Source organism: Stenella coeruleoalba (assembly GCF_951394435.1).
Source record: "Stenella coeruleoalba genome assembly, chromosome: 7".
In the NCBI taxonomy this organism is placed as follows: domain Eukaryota; kingdom Metazoa; phylum Chordata; class Mammalia; order Artiodactyla; family Delphinidae; genus Stenella; species Stenella coeruleoalba.
In genome coordinates, this window is record NC_137153.1 from 122299837 (window position 1) to 122326083 (window position 26247).

The 26247-nt window shown below is 61.1% G+C and overlaps 3 protein-coding genes across 9 annotated transcripts; all 3 read left to right on the forward strand.

Moving 5' to 3' along the window:
* Positions 1–307: 307 nt before the first annotated feature.
* STPG3 (sperm-tail PG-rich repeat containing 3) lies at positions 308–1706 on the forward strand (the record flags this gene model as incomplete). The annotated part of the gene is given in 6 exon segments (XM_079926598.1): positions 308–414; positions 635–856; positions 923–1146; positions 1242–1367; positions 1453–1517; positions 1519–1706. Coding segments are annotated over 6 exon segments (846 nt in total). The 3' UTR covers positions 1621–1706.
* A 2380-nt stretch (positions 1707–4086) lies between these two features.
* NELFB (negative elongation factor complex member B) lies at positions 4087–17776 on the forward strand. 7 transcript variants are annotated; one of them, XM_079926461.1, is made up of 13 exons: positions 4333–4566; positions 4900–5063; positions 5246–5345; positions 5696–5926; positions 7852–8037; positions 8670–8782; positions 9369–9471; positions 9638–9733; positions 9896–10038; positions 10112–10218; positions 12363–12504; positions 12613–12721; positions 12887–13422. In XM_079926461.1, exons 1-13 carry the CDS (start codon positions 4465–4467, stop codon positions 13031–13033), a joined length of 1743 nt encoding a protein of 580 aa, XP_079782587.1. In that variant the 5' UTR covers positions 4333–4464; the 3' UTR covers positions 13034–13422. The 7 variants fall into 7 exon arrangements, with proteins under 7 accessions (XP_079782591.1, XP_079782587.1, XP_079782592.1 ...); XM_079926465.1 differs by having other exon boundaries at positions 4087–4566; positions 12363–12721; XM_079926466.1 differs by lacking the exons at positions 10112–10218; positions 12887–13422 and adding an exon at positions 17523–17776.
* Positions 17777–17974: 198 nt separating this feature from the next.
* TOR4A (torsin family 4 member A) lies at positions 17975–18810 on the forward strand (the record flags this gene model as incomplete). Its single annotated transcript, XM_079926599.1, has 2 exons — positions 17975–18007; positions 18040–18810. The coding sequence occupies 2 exons, from the start codon at positions 17975–17977 to the stop codon at positions 18808–18810; spliced, it is 804 nt and encodes a 267-aa protein (XP_079782725.1).
* Positions 18811–26247: the final 7437 nt, after the last annotated feature.

The window sequence follows — 26247 nt, forward strand, 5'->3', positions numbered from 1 at the left end:
GCCCTACTAGAGTGGACCCCAGCCCCCCAAGAGACCCCAAAGTCCAGGAGAGCGGAAGGGTTGGGGCAAGAAAGTGGGGGAGGGAGGAAAGGTGGCCGAGCCAGGAGTCACGGGCGTGGGGCGGCTGAGGGCCTCCTGGCCATGGCTGATCCCAGGGCAACCCACCTGGCAGGTCAGGGGAAGGGCACCTCCAGGGCTGCTTCCCCAGGGAGTTCCCGGCAACGGGGTGGGGGTGGGGGGCATGACCAGCCAGCGAGGTCACAGAGCCCTGAGATGTCCCTGGGGGAGGGAGCCAGAGACCCTGACAATGAATTTTGACCAAAAGGCGGTGAAATTCCTGGCAAATTTTCACATCAATGGAGGCGAACACTGGACCCATGGCCCCCTGAAACAGAAGCCACTTGTGACTTCCCAGTAACTTCCCAGGGCGCTGGGCGGGCTGGGGGGCGGGCAGCTGGCGTAGGGTGGCTATTGGCTGGGGGCATGGTGGCCCCCAGGGGTGCAAGAGCTCCAGGCGGGCCTCAGGATGCTAACGGACCCCTCCAGGAAGCCCGCCCACCTGCGCCCACAACCTGAGGAAACTGTGTGAGTGAGGGCTCTGGACCCCCAGCCCTGGGCCGGTCTGGGGAGGCAGGCCGGTTGGTGGAGGCCCGCCTGGAGGACCCAGGCCCAGAGCTTGCTTCCCGCCAGGGCTGGAGCGACGCCCTCCCGTCGTTACCAATCTGGGCGTCCCGGGCCCCACCAGGTACCGGGTGCCAGATGCTTCGGTGCGAGAGTGCTCCCCACTGCCCCACTCTTCACCATCGGCTCGCATGCACCCCACCCGTGACGTGCGCCCTCCCCGAAAGCCCCCACTGTCCGCCCTCACCCCCGGAGTGGGACCCCGGCCACCAGCGCCCCCATGACGTTGCCCCCACCGCAGAGGGTGGCGGCTGCAGAGCGTGGCAGACCGTGTGGTTCCCGAGGGAAAGCCCTGTCACCCAGAACGACTTCAACTGGGAGCAGGTTTGCCCGGCGGGTCCTGGGGTGGGGGCAGGGGCGTGTCCCCCGAGGGAGGAGCCTGCGGCGACTTTGACCTGCAGTGGCCCTCGCCCGCCGACTACCAGCCGCCCAGCCCGCCCGCCTGCCCGGCCTTCAGCTTCGGGGGTCGCCTTACTCCAGCCTCCCCCACCGAGGCCCGAGCCCACTTGGGGATGCTGCAGGCCTGGGGTGCAGGGCCGCGGGCCCAGCCCCTCCTGCAGGTGCCTCTGCCGACGGGGTTAGCTCCATCGCCTACAACATCCTTCCCGGGTGCCGCCTGCCGGGCCCCTGCCCGCCCGCTTTCTGCATGAGCTGCTCGCCCCTGCTGGCCTCCTGGGTGGGCTCCTGTAAGGAGGTGGGCGGGGGCGGGGGGGAGGTGGGCACCGGGCAGAGGGGGCGGGCACGGTAACTGCACCCACCTTCCCTCTGCAGCCTGCACCCTGGGCCCGGCTGCCTATGGCGTGGAGGACTGCTACAACTCGCACTTCCCCTCCGCACATGGGGGTGGTCATCCAAGGCTTGCAGAGACCCAAGTGCCACGACACTGGCCCCTTCTGCGCGCTCTCGAGCCCAGTGGGTACAGCTGGCCCACCCAGTTAGCACATGAAACCCTGGCCTTCCAGGCCTGGGGGCCTTCCCGGGCCTCCCTCTGGAACTCAGTGCCCCCAGCCTGGCCTTCTGACCCTCTGGGCACCCGTGATCCACCCTCCGGGCCGGCCGACCCCTCTGACCGGTGGACCCAGCCTGGAGCCCAGCCTGGAGCCCTAGCCCGGAGCCCCACCTGCCCACCCCCCTTGTTATATAGAGATGCTGTTGGTTCTTCCGAATTCTGTGCTGTGCTTGGTGGTCTTGCCTGGTGAGCTGTGCTGCAGATGTGGCCTGCAGCTAACCTGTCATGTCCGGCCTTCTCTGGCCAGGGATCCCCCTTCACTTCCCCTTCAGTGTTTCTCCTCTAGGGTGGGGTGGCCTGGGACAGGGTGGGAGGGAGCCCTGTGGGCAGTGTGGGACACCCCCATCTAGCCGTGCCATCCCGGAGAGGGTCCGGCTGCCAGTCTACCCAAGGATCAGGCTGCTTGCCGAGCCGAGGAACTGACCGTTGCAGTGGAGGCGGGGGGCAGTCTTGAGGTAAGGTCAGACTGCCCGGCCACCAGGTAGGGCCCAGAGGACCAGGTCGTTAGGGCCCGGCCCCCCTTCTTCCCGCACCTGCCCAAAGACCCTGTGAACTCACACGGGGCCGTGCAGGTCAAGCTGTAGCCGATAGACTCCCCAGGCTTCACTGTGCGGCCCGGCCCCTGCCCACAGCAGCAGCCTGGCCACTGGACTCCTCGTCACCATGGACCCGCCCTCCTACCCAGGGGTCGGCCCCAAGGCTGCCTCCCTGCAGGGGCCTCACCTGCAGCTTGTGGTGGCTCCTGTCTCTGCACCAATTTCCCCAGGGGTCCTCCCTGTGTCACCCAAGCCCTGGGCCAGGCCCCCTTCTCTGTCTCCTCTAAGCTCAACCCCTTCAAACAGTCACTGCACAAGAGCTGCTCCCATGGTGTTGGCATCATCCCTTTCCGCAGGGAAGCCAAGGACAAGTGAGTCTGAGCGTCGCGCACCTGTGACCTCCTCCAGGGCTGAACCAGCTGGGGGTCAAGCCCCAGCACCCTCGGGAATCAGAGCAGTGGGACTGCAGACTGTTGGCACTGAGCCCTGGGCTGACCAGCTCAGGCAGCGGGCAGCAGAGATAGACCTGGGGCACTCTGGCCTTGGGAGTCTGGCCCAGCGTGGGAGGACCAGGAGCCCTCCTCTCAGCTGCACCACAAGCAATCCCTAGGTCTCAAAGCCAGGAGTGGGACCAGCAGGAAGGTTGCAGCAATCCCTCGAGCTGGGCTGAGGAGGGAGGGTTTTCCGGAGGGGGCTTTCGAGGATGAGTTTGCTGGGCAGCAGGAAGGGAATTTATGAGAGCAAACCTCAGAAGCCAAGGCACATGAAAAGGGAGAGGGTGTGATGTTTGGTGTGGCCAAGCTTGGGAAGACCCCGAGCTGGTGGGACAGAAGGAGGTGAGCTGGAGGGATGGAAAAGCTGCAGAGGGCTGCATGCTGGGTCCGGGGGCTTGCATGCTTGGCAATGGGGAGCCCACGGAGGGTGCAGGGCAGGCAGTGACTGCTGCAGGCACTGTATGGGCATCTTGCACTGCAAGAGATGAGGGACCCCATGGAATCCAGGGCTCACATGTGCAGCGAGTTGGGCTGGACCTCAGCCTGAGGGCCTAACACTTTTGGTTAGCAAGGGGGATAGATGCTCAAGGTGACAAGAGGACAGCCATCCTTTGTCACCCTGTCACTGCGTGTCCAGGTCTCTGCTAGGCACTCCCTATTTGAGGCAAACTGTTTTTGTTTTAAATAAATTTATTTATTTACTTTTGGTTGCATTGGGTCTTCGTTGCTGCGCACGGGCTTTCTCTAGTTGCGGTGAGCGGGGCGGAGGGGGGCGGCTACTCTTTGTTGCGGTGCGCAGGCTTCTCATTGCCGTGGCTTCTCTTGTTGCAGAGCACGGGCTCTAGGCGTGCGGGCTTCAGTAGTTGTGGCACCGAGGGCTCAGTAGTTATGGCGCATGGGCTTCGTTGCTCCGCAGCATGTGGGATCTACCCGGACCAGGGCTTGAACCCGTGTCCCCTGCATTGGTAGGCGGATTCTTAACCGCTGCGCCACCAAGGAAGTTCCCACACTTAGATTTTGGTCTTTGTGATAACACTACGGTGTGAGCTTCGCCGTGTGAGCTTCGCCGGGTTGGACAAGGAAGAAACCAAGTTCCAGGATGAGAGAGGGTCGTGCACCTGGTGGGCGCTGTGAGGTCAGCAACAATATTTTTCATGATTACTAAAACGCTCTTGGCTAAAATAGCAGCTATGAATCTCCTGAAGCAGGCCGCGGCACCCCGCCCTCTGTGCTCCATCCCCCTCCTCCGGTGCCCCCTCCCCCAGGCGCCCCGCAGCACTCCGCCCTCCCTCCGCGCCAACCCTGTTCTCCTTTGCCGGTAAACGGCTGCAAGCGCCGCGAGGCTGGGCGGGGTCGCGCAGGAGGGCGGGGCCCGGGTGGGCGGGGCGGGGTTTTCTCGACGCCCTGTGCGTCGTCCTGGCACCGCCTTCGCGCTCCGTCTCCGCCAGGCGAGGGCCGCGGCGCAGTTGCCGGGAACCTCTCCGGGGCGGCGGCGGCGTTTCCGGGGAGCCGGTTGGCGGGCGGACCCGGCTCCTGTGCGGGGCGGAAGTGGGCGGCTGCGGTCCGAGGGGATCCGCGCTGCGGGCGGAATCTGGCCGAGCTGGAGGGCGCCGGGGAGCGGAGCTCGGGCGGCCCCCGAGGCCCGGGCGAGCGGACAGCTGCGGGGCCTGCGGCGAGCGCGGCGGTGCCCGGGGAGCGCGGAGGAGATGGGGCGCCGAGCCGGATTGGGGCCGGGGCGTCGGCCATGTTCGCGGGGCTGCAGGACCTGGGCGTGGCCAACGGCGAGGACCTGAAGGAGACGCTGACCAACTGCACCGAGCCGCTCAAAGCCATCGAGCAGTTCCAGGTGGAGCCGGGTGGAGGGGCCGGGTGGAGAGGCCGAGCGTCTGGGTGTGAGTCCGGCGTGGGGCGAGGTCGCGTGGGAAAGCGGGCAGATTTCTCTCCCTCCCGATCGCTGCGTCTTTTCCCCGGGCTGGAGGAACCAAGTGTCCTGAGTTGAGACTACGTCGACGGACATCTGAGTGGTTTCCAATTTTTGCAGTTACAGCCAGCGCGGCTGGGAACATCCTTGTCCCTGCCTCCGTGTGTACTCAGGGCATCCGGAGTGCCTGGCCAGACGGGGCTGTGGCTGAGGTTTCTCTTGTCGCCCGAAGAGTCAAATCGAGCTCCGCTTCTTTAGACAGAAAATGGCGTGCTGCTGCCTTCCCTGCAGTCGGCCTTGCCCTTCTTGGACCTGCATGGGACGCCCCGACTGGAATTCCACCAGTCAGTGTTTGATGAGCTTCGGGACAAGCTGCTGGAGCGCGTGTCAGCCATTGCCACAGAGGGGAAGGCCGAGGAGAGGTAAGTGGGCGGTGAGATGGGCAGCCCCCTCCCCAGCTCGGGCACTGAATGTGCCCCGGTGGCTACACATCCCTACTGAAAAAGGGGCCGCCTGTGCACATCACCCACCGGTCTGGGGACAGGCAGGGAGCTGCTTCCGACTTGGTCCTGGGCTGCTCCCTCAGTGCTGAGAGTCCTTCCAGGTACAAGAAACTCGAGGACCTTCTGGAGAAGAGCTTTTCTCTGGTGAAGATGCCATCTCTGCAGCCAGTGGTGATGTGCGTCATGAAACACTTGCCCAAGGTAACAGCCGCAGGACCAGCTTGCCCTGGGGAGGTTTCCCGAGCTGCCTGCCTCAGGAATAGCAGCTTCGGAGCACGTTCCCCTCGCTGGCTTCTCCCTGAGCCGAGCCGCGCATCGACTGAACCTTGGCACAAGCTCTGGAGCGTGGCGCCCTTTCTGGGAAAAAGCTGTTTGTGGGCAGCACAGCTCCTGCCCCGTCAGAGCCTGGGGGGCCAGTCACGGGTGCCGCTGTCAGTTGGGGCTGGGCTGGCTGTGGCCTCTGCTGTGGGGGGCTGAGGCCTGCCGGCTTGTCTTGAGGGAGACCCCTGGGGCACAGGTGCTGCTCACAGGTGGGCTCCGGGGTCACGTAGGTTCCTGAGAAGAAACTGAAGCTGGTGATGGCCGACAAGGAGCTGTACCGGGCCTGCGCCGTGGAGGTGAAGCGGCAGATCTGGCAGGACAACCAGGCGCTCTTTGGCGACGAGGTCTCCCCGCTGCTGAAACAGTACATCGTGGAAAAGGAGAGCGCGCTCTTCAGCACGGAGCTCTCCGTCCTGCACAACTTCTTCAGCCCTTCCCCCAAGACCAGACGCCAGGGCGAGGTGAGGCGGGGCGGGGATGTGTGCAGGGCCTCCCCCGTGAAGCCCGGCTTGTCTGCTTCCAGAAGGCTGGGCTCAGATGTGGGGCTGGCAAGGGGCGTTGCAGCACTGCACCTGGGTGTGGGTCTCTGGTCTTTCCTGCGTACTTGGAGCTCGGCAGCTTAGCCGGCCTCTTCAGCTAAACTCTCTGTGTCTTCTTTCAGCTTTGGGAGCTTTTCTCTGTTTCTGTGTTTGATTCATTCCTTGTTTCAACAAATGCTTTTTTTTTTTTCTTTAAATAAATGTATTTATTTATTTATGGCTCCGTTAGGTTTTCGTTGCTGTGCGCAGGCTTCCTCTAGTTGTGATGTGCGGGGGCTACTTTTCGTCGCTGTGCGCAGGCTTCTCATTGTCGTGGCTTCTATTGTTGCGGAGCACGGGCTATAGGCGCACAGGCTTCAGTATTTGTGGTACACGGGCTCCGTAGTTGTGGCTCGTGGGCTCTAGGAGCGTAAGCTCAGTAGTTGTGGCGCACGGGCTTAGTTGCTCTGCGGCATGTGGGATCTTCCTGGACCAGGGCTCGAACCCGGGTCTCCTGCGTTGGCAGGCGGATTATTAACTGCTGCACCACCAGGGAAGCCCAACAAATGCTTTTAGGGTGCTGACTCACTGCCCTGGCCCCTGGGCCCTTCAGTGACCCCTGGGGTACTGGGGCACCTGCCTGGGGGTACTGCAGGCTCGTGTGGGGCGGACCCTATGCAGTAGGTGTCATATTTCGGTCCCTGAGAGCTCCAGGGGTAGAGGAAGGCGGGGGGGGGGGGGGGGGGGGGGGTTGTTGTCTGGAGGCCACCGTGGACACTTTGACCTTTCCTGGTGAGGTTGGGGTCCCTGGCCCGGTTCCAGGAGGACCCCTCAACCTGGGAGGGAGGTGATGGTACGAGGCCAAACGTTGGCCAAGGAGCGTTCGATGTTTCGCCGTGTTCTTTCACCGCCAGCCTTCTCACCTGGGGTTTTGTGTGTGTGGCCTGAGGTAGGGCCTCACCTAATGTTTTCTCTCAGATGTTGGGCCGGTGCTCGCAGCACCACTTCCTGGACAGGCCGCTGAGTGTGTCAGAGCCCTGCCTGCATTGCGTCCCCTTTCGTTTGGGGGAGCCTGGCCTTGGGCCGTGCTCCTGCCCCTTCTTCACTCTCCCCTCCAGGCCAAGGGTCCGCCTTGGAGTCCTGCCAGGGTAAAGGGAGAGCGCGGTGGCAGGTGACACGTTGCCCCACCGTCCTCGGGTGGGTTAGGCCTTGGGGCTGTGGTTCTGTGCCCAGCAGGCCAGGCCGTGGTCAGGCTGGAGTGCGCGCCTGTCTCCGCGTTAGAGGTGCTGGTACGTCGGCGCTGAGACGCGGGTGATGCTCTATGCCTGCCCCGCTTGTCGGGGTGCCAAGGCCTGCTGGTGGTCCTCGGCAGGGGCCCTACGGTGGGCTGCCGTCCCTGCTGACCTCCCCACTCGCTGCATGCAGCCTGTTGGGCTGCCTTGGTGTCTCACACCAGGTGGCCCTGTGCATCCTTACGGCCCCAAGTGGGGCCCCCTCCTGTTGGCTGCCGCCTTGGCAGGAGCCTCCCAAATAGGGGCAGGGGGCGGAGGGGGGCGGCGGCGGCCGCCGGGAGAAGGCGGGAGTGGGGTGGCTGCGGCAGGGCCTTGAGCAGACGCTGAGCGTGGCGGTGCCGCCCATCCTCATCTGGGCCCGAGTCCCCCACGCCACCACCGGCTGCCCCGCCCACCGACTCTGGTGGAGTCTGGGACCCGGGCTGACGGCCTCTCAGAGGAGCCGCAGGGCGTGATGGGTTCGCTTCCTTAAAGACAAGAAACGTCGCCACCCAGCACAAGTTGATGTTTTGTGAGAGAGGAAGCTTAGCGCCACAGGGCCGTGGCGTGTGCGAGGCCTGCCCGGTGTCCCGGCAGGTGGTGCAGAGGCTGACCCGGATGGTGGGCCGCAACGTGAAGCTGTACGACATGGTCCTGCAGTTCCTGCGCACGCTCTTCCTGCGCACCCGCAATGTGCACTACTGCACGCTGCGCGCCGAGCTGCTCATGTCCCTGCATGACCTGGACGTCGGCGACATCTGCTCCGTGGACCCCTGCCACAAGGTGGGCACCCGCCCCGCCGTTGCTGCTCTCCCCCTCGGCTTCTCTTTCCCCTCCCCTTGGATGTGGCGGTCCAGGCACGTGGGCTCCGCCCTAGCCCCTGTGCCACCTCTGCCCACCCGGCTGGGGGACCGTGATGTCCCCTGGACGTCTGAGCCAGAGCCAGCTGCGCCCCGCCCCCTCCGGTCTTTCCGGGGCCTCTGGCCCTCCCCTGCCCCAGAGCCCTCGGGGGCTGCTCACTGGCGAGCTCTGTGTTTAGGAACAGGGCTTTCTGCACTGCCCTTGTCCTGGCATAGGTGCCGTGCGGCCCCAGACGGCGTCCCTTCCCGGGGGCTTCGCAGCGTCACGCTCTGAGCCGGCACTGCACCCACCCCCGCACAGTGGGGGCCCTGGAGGGGCCCATTTCAGAACAAAACGCCCATTTTGCTGTTTCTTGCAGCACCTGGCCTGTGGGGGTGTGGGCACTTGGGCCTGCTTCCTTTGTGCTGTCCCATTCCTGGGGGCAAGCCATGCCTCGGCGACTCGAGGTGGGGGTCCCGATGTTCGCCAAAGGCTCAAGAAAGCTCAGGCAGCGGTGAGTGCTGCCTGGAGGCTGCGGTCTCTGGCTGAGTCCTGACCACGCCTCCTCCCCGCAGTTCACATGGTGCCTGGACGCTTGCATCCGAGAGCGCTTCGTGGACAGCAAGAGGGCCCGGGAGCTGCAGGGCTTCCTTGACGGAGTGAAGAAGGGGCAGGAGCAGGTCCTGGGGTGAGGGTCGGCCTTGTGCCGGGTCCTGTCCACGGGCGTCCGGACGAGCGTGCTGTGGCCGCAGTCGGGAGCGGCTGTTTTTTCCAGTACATTTTAGGAGGACTGGTTGGCGCCCGTGCCCACGGCTGAGAGGCTCGGCTGCTGGGGTGAGGCCGTTGCTGTCCCAGGCGAGCTGGGCGCCCGGGCTGGGGCTCTGGTGTCTGCAGCCACGTGGGGCCTGCCTGTGAGCTGAGAGGCCCGCCGCACCCGGAGGTGGGGGGGTCTGGCTCCCGGCAGGGCCCTCTCTGGGTGGGCTCCGCCTGGTCTCCTGTCTCAGCTCCTCGCTCCTGGAATTGTCTCTGTGGGAACCTGATTGAATTTATGGAGTCCGGGTCGGGTTCTAGACCAGGACTGGACCTTAATTCTTTAAAAACCACTTGATGCTTCAGGTTGTTAAGTAAGTTAAGGGCAAGTCACGAACCACAAGCTTGTGGAAGGCGGTCCTGGGCGGCGTGGCCGTTGTCCATGCCGAAGGGCCGTCTCCTCGGGTCAGTGGCTTGGTGGGCCGGGAGCGCCCCTCACTGATGCCGCGGGCACGTCCTCACAGGGACCTGTCCATGATCCTGTGTGATCCCTTCGCCATCAACACCTTGTCGCTGAGCACGGTCAGGCACCTGCAGGAGCTGGTGGGCCAGGAGCTGCTGCCCAGGGTGAGCGCACCCGGCTGGCCATATGCTGCTTTCTGGGGGACATGTGGGTGTGGGGAGAGCACACACACCAGCCAGGTGGAGGGCATGTGCAGCCAGAGCCCCTGGCTGAGTGCGGTCCGGGCGGGGAGCTCAGGTGAGCACGGCCAAGGCCTGCGTCTCCCTGCAGGACAGCCCGGATCTCCTCCTGCTGCTCCGGCTGCTGGCGCTGGGCCAGGGGGCATGGGACATGATCGACAGCCAGGTCTTCAAGGAACCCAAGATGGTAACAGGGTCAGGCGGGCTCCTTCCCACTGCCTTCTCAAGGGACTGTGGGGTGGGGTTTGGGGAGGAGGACGGGCCCCAGGCCCACGTCCGGGAGGATGAACGGAGGAAGGGGGCCGAGGGGCAGGGACGATGCAGGACAGCTCTCGGGCCTCTGCCCCAGGAGGTGGAGCTGGTCACCAGGTTCCTGCCCACGCTCATGTCCTTTGTGGTGGACGACCACGCCTTCAACGTGGATCAGAAGCTCCCGGCCGAGGAGAAGGCCCCGGTCTCGTACCCGAGCGCGCTGCCAGAGACTTTCACCAAGTACGGGCTGCGGGCACTGGGCGGGAGGGCCTTCCCCTTGGGCTCCCTCGGGGCTGACGGTGCTCGGGCGCAGGTTCCTGCAGGAGCAGCGCGTGGCCTGCGAGGTGGGGCTGTACTACGTGCTGCACATCACCAAGCAGAGGAACAAGAACGCGCTCCTGCGCCTGCTCCCGGGTCTCGGTGAGTCACGTGGGCGGCGGGGCCCAGCCATGTCCTCTCACAGACGCCCTCGGCTCTCGCCGCAGCCCGCGTTTGCGAAGAGCCACCTTAATCTGTTCCTGAGGGGCGAGAGGCGTGGAGCCCCTCAAGTCCTCAGACCATTGAGAGAGCCCCCGCTCCGCGGTGGTGAAGAGGCCGCTTCCCCCGGGAGCCTTGCTCTGCCTGGGGTGCGGGGTGCAAGGCAGGAAGACGAGGGAGGGATCTGAGTGGACCCCTTCAAGGGTAAGGGAGCGCCCAGCCGGCCCGCCGCGCACGACAGGCCCGGGGCCTCTGCTGGCCCGGTCCTGGTCCCGTCTGAGGCGTTGCGGCTTCCCGGGGAGGATCTCACGCTTCACCGTCTGACAGTGGTGCGAGCTGTTTCCCGACTTTTCCACGTGGGGGAAGCGGCCCATTGTGGGTATTAGTTTCTACCCAGCCACCACCCAACTGATCAACAGGAACTTATTCTTACGGTTCTGGGGGTCAGAAGTCTGCAGTGAGTCTCCCAGGGCTGGAGTCAGGTGTGGGCAGGGCTGGCTTCTCCTGGGGCTCCAGGGAGAAGCCCCTTCTTGTCTCCTCCAGCTTCCGGGAGCCGCGTCCTTGGCTCCTGGCCCCTTCAGTTCATCTGTCCAGCTTCTCCCGTCCTCCTGTCTCTGGCTTTGACTCCCGCCTTCCTCTTCCAAGGACCTGCGATCACCGTGGGCCCACCCGGGGCGTGCAGGACCATCTTCCGTCTCGGGGCCCGGTGCCCCTCAGGTGGCGCGTTCACAGGCTTCTGGGTCAGCATGTGGCGATCTCAGGGGCGACAGCTTGTCTGTTTCGGGGGCTTCCAGGAGCACAGTCATAAGGAACTTGGATTTGCCTCATTCTTTCTACTCACTTTTGAACTTCTGTATCTTTCTTGTTTAATCGTGTCTGTAGACACAGGATGTCCTGTGAGGTGGGAGCATCAGTGTCTCCCAGCCACGAGCTGCCGCCTGGGGGGCTGGGGTGCAGGTCTTCAATCACGTTCAGGGAGAGCGATCTCGTTCTTTGCTGTAACTGATAGGTTCTGGTAAGAAAGAATGTTGGTTTTTAAAATTCTTTATTTTTAAACTTTTTTTTGGTGGGAGTTTTTGATGAAACCCAAGTAAAGAGCACAGGATTGTGCAGGCCAGTGCCCGTCGCCCACCTGCACTGGGGTCCGCGTGTGGCTGCCGTCCCGTCCGCTCAGCGGTCTGTACGTAAACCCGGCAGACTGGCTTGGCACGGTGCAGCAGGTGTCTCTACAGAAGACAGACTCTTAAAAACCACGACCTTGGCACGTGGTTGGTTGGGGTCCAGGTCCTGACGGTGGCCGCGTTGCCCCAGTTGTCATATAACACTTTTGTGCGGATGGTGTGTGCAAGTCAGGAGTCAAACAAGGGCTTCCCTTCACCTGGCTTCTCCGGCTGACTCTCAGGTCTTGTGGTCTGTAGGGCTACGCGGGGTTTGCTGGGGGAACCAGGGCGTTTGTTCCCCGGTCGGGACTCTGCTGGCAGCGTCCCTTGGTGCAGTGACCGTGTGCTCGCTCGAGTGTCCTGTAACCGGCCACGAGGCCAGCCGAGTCCCCGGTCAGCTGTGCAGCAGGAGTGCACCCCGGGCGCGTCTGGTGGGGTCGTGTCTCCCGCCGCGTTAGGGGCTCGGTGGCTGGGGTTGCGTCGGCGTTTCTGTCTCAGCTGCTGTGCCTGCCCGCGTGCACTCGGTGGTGTTGCCGGTGATCGCTGCGATCGGTTGATAGTTACTCTTGCCATCTCTCTCTTCTGAGGTTTGATGGCCGTGGCTTCAAAAAAAGAAGGCTCGTTTGCTCCGTTCTCTCTCCTCTAGAGCCCGTGGTCCGGCAGGCCTGCCGGGCCAGCCCTCGGCACTTCTGTGTGTCCTCTCGCTACCGGCCCGTTCAGCTTTCCCTCTGCTGGAGTCCCCTTCATCCTAAGCCCCTTGGCCGCTGGGCAGAGCCACCCGTGACGGGCTCTCGTCCCTCCCCACCCCTGCTCTGGAGCCCCACCCCCACCGTCTGCTTCCCCCGTCCAGGCCCAGGTTCTGGCCCTCAGGCCCGGGTCGGGGAGGTGGGTGTTGGGCGAGCTGTGCGACGCCTGCTGTGCTTGCAGTGGAGACCTTCAGCGATCTGGCGTTCGGGGACATCTTCCTGCACCTGCTCACGGGCAACCTGGCGCTGTTGGCGGACGAGTTTGCCCTGGAGGACTTCTGCAGCAGCCTCTTCGACGGCTTTCTCCTCACCGCCTCCCCGAGGTGCCCGTCCTCTCGGTCCACATCTCGGTCGGGGGCGCCGGGCACAGCCGGGGAGGGGGTGGGAGGGCGGCTCTGCAGCCGCCTGCAGCCCAGCGCGGCCTCTTCCAGGAAGGAGAATGTGCAGCGGCACGTGCTGCGGCTCCTCCTCCACCTGCACCACCGGGTGGCCCCATCCAAGCTGGAGGCCCTGCAGAAGGCGCTGGAGCCCACGGGCCAGGTGGGTGCCCTCCCCTGCCCCGCCCCGCCCCAGGCTGGCTGGCGTGCATGTGCGTGCGTGTGTGAGAGAGAGAGAGACAGAAAGGGAGAGGGAGAGGGAGAGAGGAGAGAGATCTGTGTGCACACGCTCTGGGCCTGCCCCGAAGCCACGCGCTTCCCCCCACAGAGTGGAGAGGCGGTGAAGGAGCTGTATTCCCAGCTTGGTGAGAAGCTGGAGCAGCTGGACCGGAGGAAGCCCAGCCCGGCCCAGGCCACAGAGACCCCAGCCCTGGAGCTGCCCCTCCCCAGCGTGCCCGCCCCAGCTGTACTCTGAGGCTCCGCCTGGGGCTGCTCAGGGGTGGGCAGGGCCCCCGGTGGGGTCGTGGCCCTGGTCAGCCAGGGGAAGAGGCGTCTCTCCTGAAGGTGGACTGACTGTTCTGGGACTGGGGGTGGGCTGAGCGGAGACCCCGGGGACCGTCCTGTGGGCAGGGCACCGGTGCTCTGCACCTCAGCCTCCCCTGGAACTTGGTCCTGGGAGGTGCGTGCCTCCTGCGTGAACGGGACCCGGCTGGCTCCCTGGAGCACAGGCCTGCTGCAGGCCTGCTGCCCCCCGCCGGGCCCCTCGCACTCCCACGCCGTGGAAAGCTGCTTGCGTGTTCCTCCTCGCGTGTGGGTTTCCACTGCTGTCAGGCAGACAGGCAGTAGTTGGCATTAGGAAAAGGACACCCGTTTTCCAAGGGGTGGGGGGTGGGGGGTGGGGCAGGGTCCGAGGCCTGAGGGGAAGAGGGCGGGCCGGCAGGGTTGGCGCCCGATTGGCAGAACCGCGGAGTTTGCCGGGGGCGGGGGTCTGCAGGTGGAGCCCAGCTCTCCAAGGAGCTCCTCCCCTGTTGGCAGTCCCGAGTAGCACATGGGGGAGGAAAGCCCAGCGTCCCCTGCTGCCTCGATTTACCCTCCGAGCAGCGTCCTCGGCCAGGGGAGGGTCTGCTGCTGCTCATAGTGAGACTTTCACTTTTGTAAATAAAAGGCGTTTTGGTAAATCCAGCAGAGGAGCTGTTCTGTGCGCGCCCAGGGCTGGTTGCAGTGCAGGCCGGCGAGCACTTTCCTGGCGCCTTTCTCCGTGGGCACAGCCTGGATGCCCAGCCCCGTCCGAGACAGCAGCTGTGGATGGTGAGGCCTGGGCCTGGCTGCGCTCGGGGCCAAAAGACTCGACACGGTCAGCCCTGGGTGGGCCTCAGTGCCCATCACCAGTGCTGACATGTTGCCGAGGGGCAGGCTGTGTGGAGGTCACTGTGACCTCGACAGGTGCGGCTCTGCAGGTGTCGGGAGGCACTGGTAGAGATGGTGACTGAGGAAAGCAAAGACCCGGGGGTGTGGGCGTCAGCAGTCGGGAGGAGCCCGGTGTGCGTGCGCTGATGGGAGTGACAAGGAATGAAAAGTGGATGGGGCTTTGGGGGACGGCTGGGGTGTCACTGAGTGGGGGAGGGGGCAGCGCCAGGCCCAGGTGGGCCCCGCGGGAGCAGGCGCGTTCCCAGGGAGGAGGCGGGGACCCACTTCCAGCTGCCGCTTTTCCTCCGGGAGCCAGGGGGTCCTGGGCTGGGAGGCAGGATGGGGCAGAGGTGAGGAGAGGATGAGGAAGGAGCTGGGCCGGGGGAGGAGCAAGTGCCCGCACGGGGCCCGCGTGACCCCCCCTGAGGCTCACGGTCAAGGGGGACAGAGACCAGTCGGAGGCCAAGCTCCTCCAGCCCCGACAAAGGGACCGGGGCCCAGAGGCCCCCGGTGGGCGGGGCTCGTCAGGGGGAGGGCGTGAGCTGCAAGGACGGACCGGGTGGGGGTGAGGGCTGCAAAGACGGCGAGCCCCAGGTGGGCCGGTGGGAGGGGGCAGCTGAGCTCAGGGACACTCTGGGGCTGCGAGGGAGGCGGGAATCCTGAGGCTGGACCGGGCAGGGCTGCGGGGAGGCTGGGGGGTGGGAGGTCTGGTCAGAGGAAGGGAGCGTCCACACGGGAATTCGGGGAGGAGGGAGCATGTGTGTGGTGCAGGCCCCGCCCACCTCCAGGCCAGCAGTTTGGGAACCTGAGCCCACACTGGGCTGGTGGAGGGGTCGTGGGTGGGCAGCGAGGTGAGGGGTCTGCAGAGACCAGGCTGAAGTTGTGGACCTGAATTCGGGGCTGGGGACAGGGCTGGACAGGGCGCAGGCTGGAGGGAGGGGTGGGAGGGCATCCTACGGGCGTGGTGGGCTCGGTCCTGAAGGGTAGGGACAGGTGGGGCCCCCTTCACCCCTGGAGATGGGGGAGAAAGTACAGAGGAGGCGGGCCTCAGTGCAGGGCTCAGGCTCACCCTTGACCCCGCTGGGGGCAGGCCCTCTGAGGCATGACTTTCTTGACTCCTGCCACACCCCACGTCCAGGCCCCCACCTCACCCAGTGCTGGGGCTCTGGACCCCAGCAGGTTTGGGACCAGCATCTGGCGGAAGCAGCCGCCAGCCAGCGCCCCGCCCCCACCCCTGGGCACCTTTTCCTGCATCTGCCTGTCAGGGCCCCCTGGGGTTCTCTGTGTCAGAAGCAGCTGGGAGACTGTAGAAAGCCTGAAGACGCCGAAGGACCCCACCCTCATCCCAGGGCCGTGGGGCACCAGCAGAGGCCTGGACAGATGTCCTTCCGTCCTGGTTCCAGGAAGGCCTGGGCAGGGGCCACATGGTGCGTGAGGCCCGAGGGGTCCCTAAGCACCTGGCCCAGCACAGAGAGGGGCAGCGGGTCTCGGGGAGCCAGGCCCGCAGCTGGAGAGGAGGAAGCGGAGAAGCAGTGGTTTCTCAGTGATCCTGCCAGAGGGCATCGGACACACGTGGACAGGCAGGAGCCCCATATTCTGGGGAGGACGGGAACCCCCAAGCCCATGAGTGGCTTCTCCCTGATGTAGGTTGGACAGGGAGGTGGAGGGAAGCTAGGAAGTGGGGAGGGATGGCACGCTCGGCAGAGGGACCCCGTGTGGGCAGAAGTGTGGAGGATGAGGGACAGGGAGGCTGGAGGATGGGGGGCTCAGGACTGCCAGCGCCCGCGGGACACAGTTGAGCTCGGGGCCAGGACTGGTTTGGGGGCATTACTGGTTAGTAGACCCGCTCCAGAGGGGAGGGTCATCCAGATAGGCCAGTCTCCACAGAGATGGGAACGGGGGTGGGGGCAGGGCCACTTGAAGCTGGTGGCGGGGAGGGGCCCAGAGCCTCCATCTGCCAACTCCGGGTCCAAGTTCTTTCTAAATTTGCCTTCCGACCAGGGCCCTGAGTCATGTGTGGGTTTTTTCCCCCCATTCTAGAACTTCCTGCCCTGTCCTGGGGGGGTGCTCTAGGCCGAGGTACAGGGGAAGACAAAGGGGGAGGCGGGGGGGGGGGGGAGCGCCGTGGAGCCCGGGACCTGGTAGAAGAGGGGGAGGAAAAGGAAACGAGCCCTACTCTGTGAGCACCCGGATTGGGCTTGGGCAGGGTGAAGAGGGGAGAGGGTTGGAGGACCCCAGCTGGGGGACGACCCTGCCCGCCCGCTCCGCCTCTGCTAATCGGCAGCCTGGACATGCCTATCCCCCTCGCTGTGGGTCCTGCGGGGGGCGGGGGGTGGTCAGGCGCAGATGTCCCTGGGGAGGTGGGGGTCCTGTGGAGGGCAGGCTGAGGAGCAAAGGCACGTGGGACCGCAGGGGAGGCATTGCCCTCGGCCTCACCGGGTGTCCTGGGCCTGGGCTGAGTCAGGAGGGCTGGGAGGGCTTTAAGGTAGGTGACCAACCGGCCGGGGTACCTGGGCGAGTCAGCCAGGCCTCCCCCTCTGGTGCCTCCGTCCAGCCTGAGTCCCGCCCGCGCCACACCCCTGACTCACTTCCTTTGCAAAGAAGCGGAAACCTCCCCAGAGCTTCCTCCGCTCCGGAGGAGGTGTCGCTGCCCCTCTGAGCCTGAGCTGACCCAGTGAGGCCCCTGACCCCACCCCGACCCCCGCCAGGAAGCCAGCACATTCAGCTTCCTGCGTCGCAGGCCCCAGCCTCTGGCGTGGGCTGGGGGCCCGCCCTGGGGGGCTGAGGGCGGGCCAGCGAGAGCCTGAGCTGACGCAGCTGCAGGTACTGGGGAGGGCCGGGGGCATCCACCCCACCTTTCTCCAGCTGTCTCAGTGGCTTCATCTCTCCTTCTCCGGGTCTTGTCTTTCTGTTCTTCTTTTCACCCCACCCCCACCCGCCTCTAGGGGGCTCCCTGCCCCCAACTCCATTAGTGTGCCCACTAGAGCAATGCTGGGAGGCCTGGGCTCAGCTTGGGGACAGGGGCCCATTCTGGAAAGCAGAAGTAACGGCCAGACCGCCCCACCACCACCACCACCAAGTGTTCGTGGGGGAGGGGCATCTCTGAACTCTGGGGATGCTTGGGCGTCTGCTTCCCACGCCCCCCTCTAGGGACCGGAGGGCCCCCGGCGCCCGGCAGTCGAGCTGCGTCAGGGGCGGGGTCCGGCCTTGACCCTGCTCCACCCCTAATTGGCGGCAGGTTGGCACCGACTCCGACTCCTCCTCCAGGAAGCCCGGGCGGCGGCCGCCTGATAAAATGCGCCCCCGCCCCCCACCCCCCCCGCAGCCACTTCCTCAAGGCCGGAGGCTGTTTATGCGAGGATCCGAGAGATTTGCATTGGGGCCCGGCCGGGAGCCGCTTCCTGGTCAGAGGGGCGAGGCCCGTGCCAGGCCCTGCCCTCGGGGCAGCGGGCCGCACTCCGGGGGGCCTCGCGGGGGTGGGTGGGGCTGAGATCTCGGGGGAGGGTCCCAGTCGGCCGGGCGGAAGTCTGGAGACCCTCTCCGTCTTCCTGTTGCAGGGAGGGTGACCTGCATGCCAAGCGCCGCCCCTGCGCCATGGACCGCGGCCAGCCCAGTCCGGAGCCCGCGGCAGCGGACCACGTCGCCCCCGGCCCGAGCGTGATCGCGCCCGTGCGCGCCGTGGTCCGCCTGCGCCGTCGCGTGCGCCTCCTGCGCAAGCGGTGCTTCTCGCCTACGGCCGTGAGGCCGGACTCCGAGCCCCGGGCGCCGCGCGCGGACCCGGACCAGCCTCAGTTCTTCACCTTCGACGGCCCGGCGGAGCTGTCCTCGAGGCCGCCGCGAAAGAAGCGCCGGCGCAGACGCTTGGTGCTCTACCCCGAGACGTCGCGCAAGTACCGGCCGCGCGTGGAGCGCCGGAGCCGCGCGCAGCGTTGCCTGTTGTTGCTCGTGGCCATCGTGGGCTTCCAGGTGCTCAACGCCATCGAGAACCTGGACGATAACGCGCAGCGCTATGACCTTGACGGGCTGGAGAAGGCGCTGCAGCGTGCCGTGTTCGGCCAGCCGGCGGCCGTGGAGCGCATCGTGGCGCTGCTGCGGGACTACCTGGCCACGCACGTGCACAGCCGCCCGCTGCTCCTGGCGCTGCACGGGCCCAGCGGCGTGGGCAAGAGCCATGTGGGCCGCCTGCTGGCGCGCCACTTCCGCGCGGTGCTCGAGGACGGCGCGCTCGTGCTGCAGTACCACGCGCGGCACCACTGCCCCGAGCCGCGCGCCGCGGGGGACTGTCGCCAGGAGCTGGCGCGGCGCGTGGCCGACGTCGTGGCGCGGGCCGAGGCGGAGGAGAAGACCCCGCTCCTGCTTCTGGACGACGTGGAGCTCCTGCCGCCGGCGCTGCTGGACGAGCTGCACGGCTTCCTGCAGCCGCAGCGCTCGCACCACTTCCACAATGCCATCTACGTGCTCCTCAGCGGCAATGGCGGCGCGGAGGTCACGCGCTTCGTGCTGCAGAACGCGTCCCGCGCGCTGGCCCTGCGCGCAGACGGCGCCCACGGGGCCGGGGCCGCGGCGGTGGCGGCACAGGCTGAGGAGGAGCTGCGCGCCAGCCTGAGGGCGCTCCTGGTCCGCGAGCACCCGCTGTGGGAGGTCGCGACTATCGTGCCCTTCCTGCTGCTGGACAAGGGGGACGTGGTCAACTGCTTCCGGGACGAGATGGCCGGGGAGGGCTTCTTCCCAGAGCAGGCCCGCGCCGAGCTCCTGGCCGCGCAGCTCAGTTACTACCGCGTGGCTGGCCGGGAGTTCGCCGTCACTGGCTGCAAGCAGGTGGTGGCCACGGTGAACCTCTTGTAGCGCAGGTGCCACCGGACGCAGTGGACGCCCACTGGCACGACGGGACGTTGGTTTGACAGGGGCATTTGGAGGGAGGGGACCCTGTGGATTTGCCCCAGGCCTCTACGCCTCGAATAAATCTGTCCATGGCCCTCCGCTGGTTCACACTGGGACCTGGGGGGACCGGTGGGGCTGGGGCAGCTCTGAGCTCCTCTGCCAATTCCAACCTCCCTCAGAGCCCCAGCCTGCCACCTGCTGGGTCCTTAATCCAGCCTGCATTCTTCAGCGCCAGTATGTCCCACAGGGCTGGCTCCCGGGGAGTGGGTAGGTCTGTCTCTGTGGGACAGGATAGATGACGGCAGACAGCGTGAGCAGGCCCCAGGGACACACAGCTGGTCCCCTGCAGAGTCGCATGTGACCACGAGTCTTTCGGGTGCCCGCAGCAGCCGAACACACACTCCCCCACACACACCTGCTCACCCCGGGGGCCTAAAATTCCGGATGCTTCACCACTGCAAGAATCCCGTGGGTCTGCCTGGACTTCTCATGGCCTCTTGGGCCCAGGAGCTCCCCGGCAGGCAAAGGGATGGGTGGGGGCTCCACCCAATGAACTGGTCCAGTGGAATATTCCCTAAGTGGTCCAGAAGGGGGGCTCTCTCAGGGTGACAGCAGCAGGAGGTGGGTCCAAGTCGGGGGCCCTGACTTCCTGGATCCCCCTGCGCTGCCCACCAACCTGCTCCAGGGTGCTGAACTCGGGGGAGGCCTCGAGTAGGGATCCCTCAGACCTCAGAGGTCCACTGCTTCCCAGGCCTGGACTGGGGCCTCACGCTTGCCATCCTGGCTTCTCCACAGCCCTGGCTCCGCAGGCTCGTGTCTCCCCGAGCGGGACTGCAGGAACCGCGCCGGCTGGCTGGGGTGGGTGAGCCTTGGGGCCCCTCCTGGGCTGGGCTCCCAAGGGGGGCGAGGCAGTTTCAGTGCTGTCTCGTGGTGGGCACGCGGGTCAGCACGGCCCCACCCACCCGGGAGGAGGGCGCGGCCTGGGAGGTGGGCGGGACAGGAGCACAGCTAGGGGCCGAGGGGAGGGCTGGTCAGGGTGGAGGCGCCGCCAGCGTGGACCGTGCCAGGAGCTCCAGTCCCGCACCGCCGAGCTCAGCCCGACCCCTGCCCTCCCAGAACCTCAAGGACCACGGGGGCTGGTGTCTCTAGAGACCCTGTCAGACGCCCCATCCCTGGGGGTCCCGCATGGTCACAGCCGCCTCGCCGCCATCCATCCTCTTCGTGGTGGTCATGGTGGTCGGCTGCAGACCTGGATGCGCTGAGGTTTGTCAGGGAGAGGAGCCTGTTCCGGCACAGGGAAGCGGCTGACCTGCCAAGCTGGCACGCAGCCCCTGGGCCCCGACGGGAAGGGTGGGGAGGGGGCACGTCCTGCCGGGAAAGGCTGGATTCCTCCCAGCTCCAGGGCTCCCTGGGGGCTGCGAGGGATGGCCAGTTTGCACGACGCTTCTAAAGCAGGAGCCAGACCTGCAGGTATCCAGCTGAATACACCTGAGAGACAGCGGGTTGTCCGGTGACGTCGCTCTAGCCAACGTCTTTGCTCTTTAGCCTTATGTCATTGGGTCTGTGCTTCCCCAGGGGCATTTAACCACTTGCAGCAAGAGGGGTTTGCTGCTGCAGACACCTCCTTGCTCAGCAGGTAGGTAATTGCAGGCTCGTGGTTACCTGAAACCACCTTGGCTGGTGAGTTAAGTGACCATCACTGAGCTGAAACTGCTTTGGCTCCGGAGTGGCTAACTCTCCTAGTGTCAGGGAGAGATTCCTCATCATACGTCCATCCGTGGGAGGAAAGCTCTCCCTACAGAGGTAAAGGCAGACTCTCTTACGCCTGCTGGAATTTCTTGCTTAAGGCAGTTATAGAGGTTTAATGGGACGGATCAACATGAGGCTTCTGTTCAGTTATGTCAGGAGAACAGGACAGTGAATAGAGCAGGGCACACCGTCCTGTGTTCTCCAGCCATCAAGACAATGGGCTGCCCAAGCATAAAGGCCATCCCCCAAACTTCCACATATGGAGGTGAAACCAGGGGGCGCTCATGAAGCCTCCACACGAGTGATGGAATCTCTGGGTTCCTTCAGTGGTGCAGAGGCACTGGCATTGCTTAGCCAAGGCTCGGAAATTTTGTTGTTCCACGACAGGAAGTTACCTGGATGTACGGATATGTCAGCGAGTTTACAGATGACTCAACTTGCATTGCCAGCTCCGTTGAACTTTCATGCAGATATTCAAAGGATCTTGTTTTCCTATGCCAGGGGTGGGTCAAATTGAAGCAAGAAATACATTTAGGTGGGCTTAGCTCCCTAACTCTATAAAATGGGCCTGCAGGACAATTTGGACAGACAGCAGCATCTGGAACCCCAGTGAAATTACTTATAGGCTGAACCAAGAGGCCGTTGCTATGCTGGGCCAGCTGAGGATTCCAATGGCAAATCGAGCAATCGGAGAGGTTTCCCCCTTTCTTCAGGGACTGGGAGATAACGAATGAGGGTGTTGTCCTTCCATAGAAGGGAGGGAGGAACAGGGTGAGGGACTGTATTGAAGTAAAGGTATACAGGCCTGGTCCAGACGTTTTGGGAAAGCTGTTGGCCTCAGATGTCCTCTGCTTCGGGTCCTAATGGGCATTATCTTCAGGTCGCCAGAGAGTGTACAGGTCCAGTTGGGATTTGGTGCCTCCTTTAGATGGGACACTGAACCCAGGAGTCCCCTCTCTGGAGTTTGGTGGCACAAGCGTTAGTCAACAGGATTTGATGGGGCCCTGCTGGCGAGCCTGGAGAGGATCCTTTTGGAGGTGCCTTTTCCAGCACCCAGAATCTCCAGGCTGTGGGCTGTGACATTCGGGGTCTTGGTCTTCCGGGAGTGTGCTGCAAAAGGAGTGCTCTGCCAGAGCTTGGTGATTTTCTTTCTTTTTTAGTTTTTCAAAATTTAATTGAAGTATAGTTGATTTACAATGTTACGTTAGTTTCAGGTGGACAGCAAAGTGATTCGTTACACACACACACATATATGTTCTTTTTCAGATTCTTTTCCCTTATAGGTTATTATAAAATATTGAGTTGGTTATCTGTTTTATGTATAGTAGTGTGTATATGTTAATCCTAACTATTTTCTTAAACTTTTTTTTTTTTTTTGACCACACCATGTGGCTTGCACGATCTTAGTTCCCCCACCAGGGATCGAACCTGGGCTCTCGGCAGTGAGAGCACGGAGTCCTAACCACTGGACCGCCAGGGCATTGCCCAACTGGTTATTTTCAGTAGAAGCAATGAGGCCTTTACAATGCAGAAGTATTTCTCCCTTTCTCAGCTCGGATCAAAGAACCACGTGCTTTGGGTGTCCTGTTCAGGGACAACAGACTCCATTGAACGTGTGCACATACGTCCACTGTCATGAAAAACAAAAATACTTAAGAAGAGTTTCAGAACTCTTGAGGGACCAGGTAGGGAGAAAATGTAAATGCTTCAACCTTTGATGCCAACGTACACTTTACCAAATTGTTTTAAGTTATAGACAGCTTAAAGGAGAGGAGAAAAGGGGATCCGTTATGTCTGGAAAGCAAAACATTAAAGCAATTGGTTTTCCATTAGAGTTTTAGAAATTCTTACACAGTTCAGTCGTATGATCTTAGAGTTATAAGAAAGAAAACTGTTTCAGAGTACCCGTCAGAGTCCTTTCCGTGAATCTCTTTAAAGAGGAACACATTACGAGAAGCATCAGAGTAACGCAGTAACTATAATGACAGAAAGACTTGAAAATGCCCATTATTAAAAATCTGATGAGAATTCATTATAATGGGAGTGGCAAGGGGATCAGCTTATCTTTTTGACATATGTTTAAAATGGTGAGCGGTTGGAAATTCCCTGGTGGTCCGGTGGTTAGGGCTTGGCGCTTTCACTGCTGGGGCCCGGGTAACTAAGACCCTGCAAGCCATGCAGCACGACCAAAAAAACCCAAAAAACAGAAACAAAACAAAAATCATGACCAATAACATTATATCAGGACATCTCAGAATTTAGCAATTTCATATGATTTTGAGCGCATGTTAATATGTACCTATACAACTATAAGGTTAAAAGGTTCTGTATTCCTTCTTATTTAGAAGCCTATTACAAGCTTCCCATGTAATCTAGCTCATCAAATAAGCCTGATTAGTTCAGCATTTTACCAGGTGAGAGACAAATCCTTTGAGATTCTCCAGGGGCCCTCTGGAAGAGCCCAGTTAGTGTAAGGTCAGCAAGACTTCATTTATAACATGATTTGGGGTAAGTTTGTCAAAAGCAACAAAAGGTGTTGGACATTTGACCAAACAGGACCACAGATCATTATGAAATGATACTTAATTATCTGTCTGACCAAAGTAACAATAAAAGATTTCAAAGGCAAATACAAGAGGTTACATAGTTGTAAGCAAAACTTAGCTCTTTTATTTATTTTTAATTTTTTTAGCTCTTTTAATATTGAGAAGAGGACTTCCCTGGTGGCGCAGTGGTTAAGAATACGCCTGCCAATCCAGGGGACACGGCTTTGAGCTCTGGTCCGGGAAGATCCCACATGCCGCAGAGCAAATAAGCCCGTGCACCATAACTACTGAGCCTGCGCTCTAGAGCCCGTGAGCCACAACCACTGAGCCTGCGCTCTAGACCCTGCGAGCCACAACTACTAGAGCCCATGCTCCGCGACGACAAGAGAAGCCACTGCAATGAGAAGCCCGCGCACCACAACGAAGAGTAGCCCCCACTTGCCGCAACTAGAGAAAGCCCGCGTGCAGCAACAAAGACCCAATGCAGCCAAAAATAAATAAATAAAAAATATTGAGAAGACTCAGTTTTCTTTAGTAATGAAAGTCCTGAATAAGACAACGTAAGCACAGGAAATAATTTTGTTAAAACACAAATCTTTGCTTTCTAAGCAGTTTACTTTAAAAAATGGTAAAGAAAAATTCATAATCTCCCACGAGAAGCAAACCAATATTCCAAGAAAACCTTGTCCTCTTAGTAAATGAAAGAGAATTGTTTTAGTTTTACCTAAGTATTTTTTTATAAATTTATTTATTTCAGTTTATTTATTTTTGGATGCATTGGGTCTTCGTTGCAGTGCACAGGCTTCTCATTGTGGTGGCTTCTCGTTGCGGAGCACGGGCTCTAGGCACACGGGCTTCAGTAGTTGTGGCGCACGGGCTTAGTTGCTCCGTGGCATGTGGGATCTTCGTGGACCAGGGCTCAAACCTGTGTCCCCTGCATTGACAGGCGGATTCTTAGCCACTGTGCCACCAGGGGAGTCCTGCTCCAGTTAACTTAAAAACTATAATTAGGGGTTAAGCATTTGGACCCTAAGAGGGTTCAATTTTATTTTATTTTTATTTAATTTTTATTAAAGTTTTTTTTTGATGTGAACCACTTCTGAAGTCTTTATTGAATTTGTTACAATACTGCTTCTGTTTTATGTTTTGGTTTTTTGGTCTCGAGGCATGTGGGATCTTAGCTACCTGCCCACATATTGAACCTGCACCCCCTGCATTGGAAGGTGAAGCCTCAACCACTGGACCGCCAGAGAAGTCCCCCTGAGGGTCTGATTTTAAAGGGGCAGGTTTTCACAGGGGAGGGGAAAGGAAGAAACAAAGGGGGCGGAGTCTGAGACAAAGGGGACGGAGAAGACACACAAGATGGTGCCAGAGACAAAGAAGTTAGGGGAGGGGAACTCAAGGAGCACAAGGCTTCAGAAACTGTTCTGCTCTTTTCAAGTTTTTTAGTTGTTTTGGCCACTTTAGAAATGGCATCTTGCAAAGAGGCAATTGTAGACTTTGGTGCACAGTTGCAAGCTTCCAGGTACCAATGAAAATAAATATCCCATTCTTCTTATTTAATTTTAGAACCACATGGGACTTCCCTGGTGGCGCAGTGGTTAAAAATCCGCCTGCCAATGCAGGGGACACGGGTTTGATCCCTGGTCCGGGAAGATCGCACATGCCGTGGAGCAACTAAGCCAGCGCGCCACAACTACTGAGCCTGCGTGCCACAACTGCTGAAGCCCGTGCGCCTAGAGCCCGTGCTCTGCAACAAGAGAAGCCACTGCAATGAGAAGCCCGTGCACCGCAAGGAAGAGTAGCCCCCCTCGCCGTAACTAGTGAAAGCCCGCGTGCAGCAACGAAGACCCAACACAGCCAAAAGTAAATAAATTAATTTAAAAAATAATAAATTAAATAAAATAAAATTTTAGAACCACAGTTCTCCAATTTAATCTTAAGAAAAACAAGTTTGGGAAGATTGAAAGTTCCCTGTAATGGCCGTGATAATTCTGGATTACTTTTAGTTGGTTCAGCCCACTTAGTTAAAAATGAGCATGTCAGGGGAAAAAGAAACGAGCATGTCAGGGTCCGTAGCTTTCAAACATGAACCTTCCAGAGTCCCTGAGGGAGGGCTGCCCTCAGAGCGCATAGATGACCAGGATCCCTTTTCCTTAAGTTCTCCTGGAAACCCAAGAAAGTTGCTGGAGTCCTAGCCCAGATTCCAAAAGGAATAAAGCAAATTATTCGATTCCAGTTAGCTCGATCCCCCCACTCTTGCACACTCCAGAAGACAACTGAGTATTCACCAAGGGCGAAACCTTGAACCAGAAAGGATGAAACCTCTCCCCTGAAAGGACAAAGCCTTTCCAGATCCCGAAAAAAGCTAGAGAACTCAAAACGCAAAGAAGCAGTTTGGAATACAAGAAGAGACTCAGGGAAGTGATGAGCATGAAGGGCTCACAGTGTGGGTACCTCGCTCCATTCCAGGGCCTGTCATCTCTTGGGGTTCGCCGCCTTCAGATCCCACTTCTGACACCATATAAATATATCAACTTCAGTAAATGGTAGCCAGTTATTTTACCAGCGAAAGCAAGCTTATTCAGGAATAGCAGAGGAATTGCAATTTGGGATGTGGAAACTATGGCAGACAAAAAAGCCAAATCCAGAGAACAAGGAGGGGGAACTTGCTTTTATAGGGAAAAGGAGGAGTAGGGAGGGGCTGTGATAACCAAAGATTCCATTGGAGGAGCTGGGGTTCAATGGAGTCTTCCCATTGACTGGGCCCCTGCAGTCTCTGATTGGCTGGGCTGTCGGGGGTGGAGGGAAGTTTCCTTCCTCCTGACTGATGGTAAGTAGAGGCACCTTCCTGTCCAAGATGTAGGCGGAAATCTCTTCCTGTTTGGGGTAATTGACGTGCATATTCGTGGAGAGAGCTCCCTACAGACCCGTCCTGACTCCAACTTTAACTGAGGGTTCTATAATTAATTCCACAACTTAAACTTCTTCTTTTGACTTTATTTTGTGCCTTTTAGTTGTCCAGTTTTTTCTATGCTTCTTTTTTCTTATTTCTCACTTCTTTTTGTACTGGTACCCTCCAATGCCCAGTGTTCCATTTTTCTCC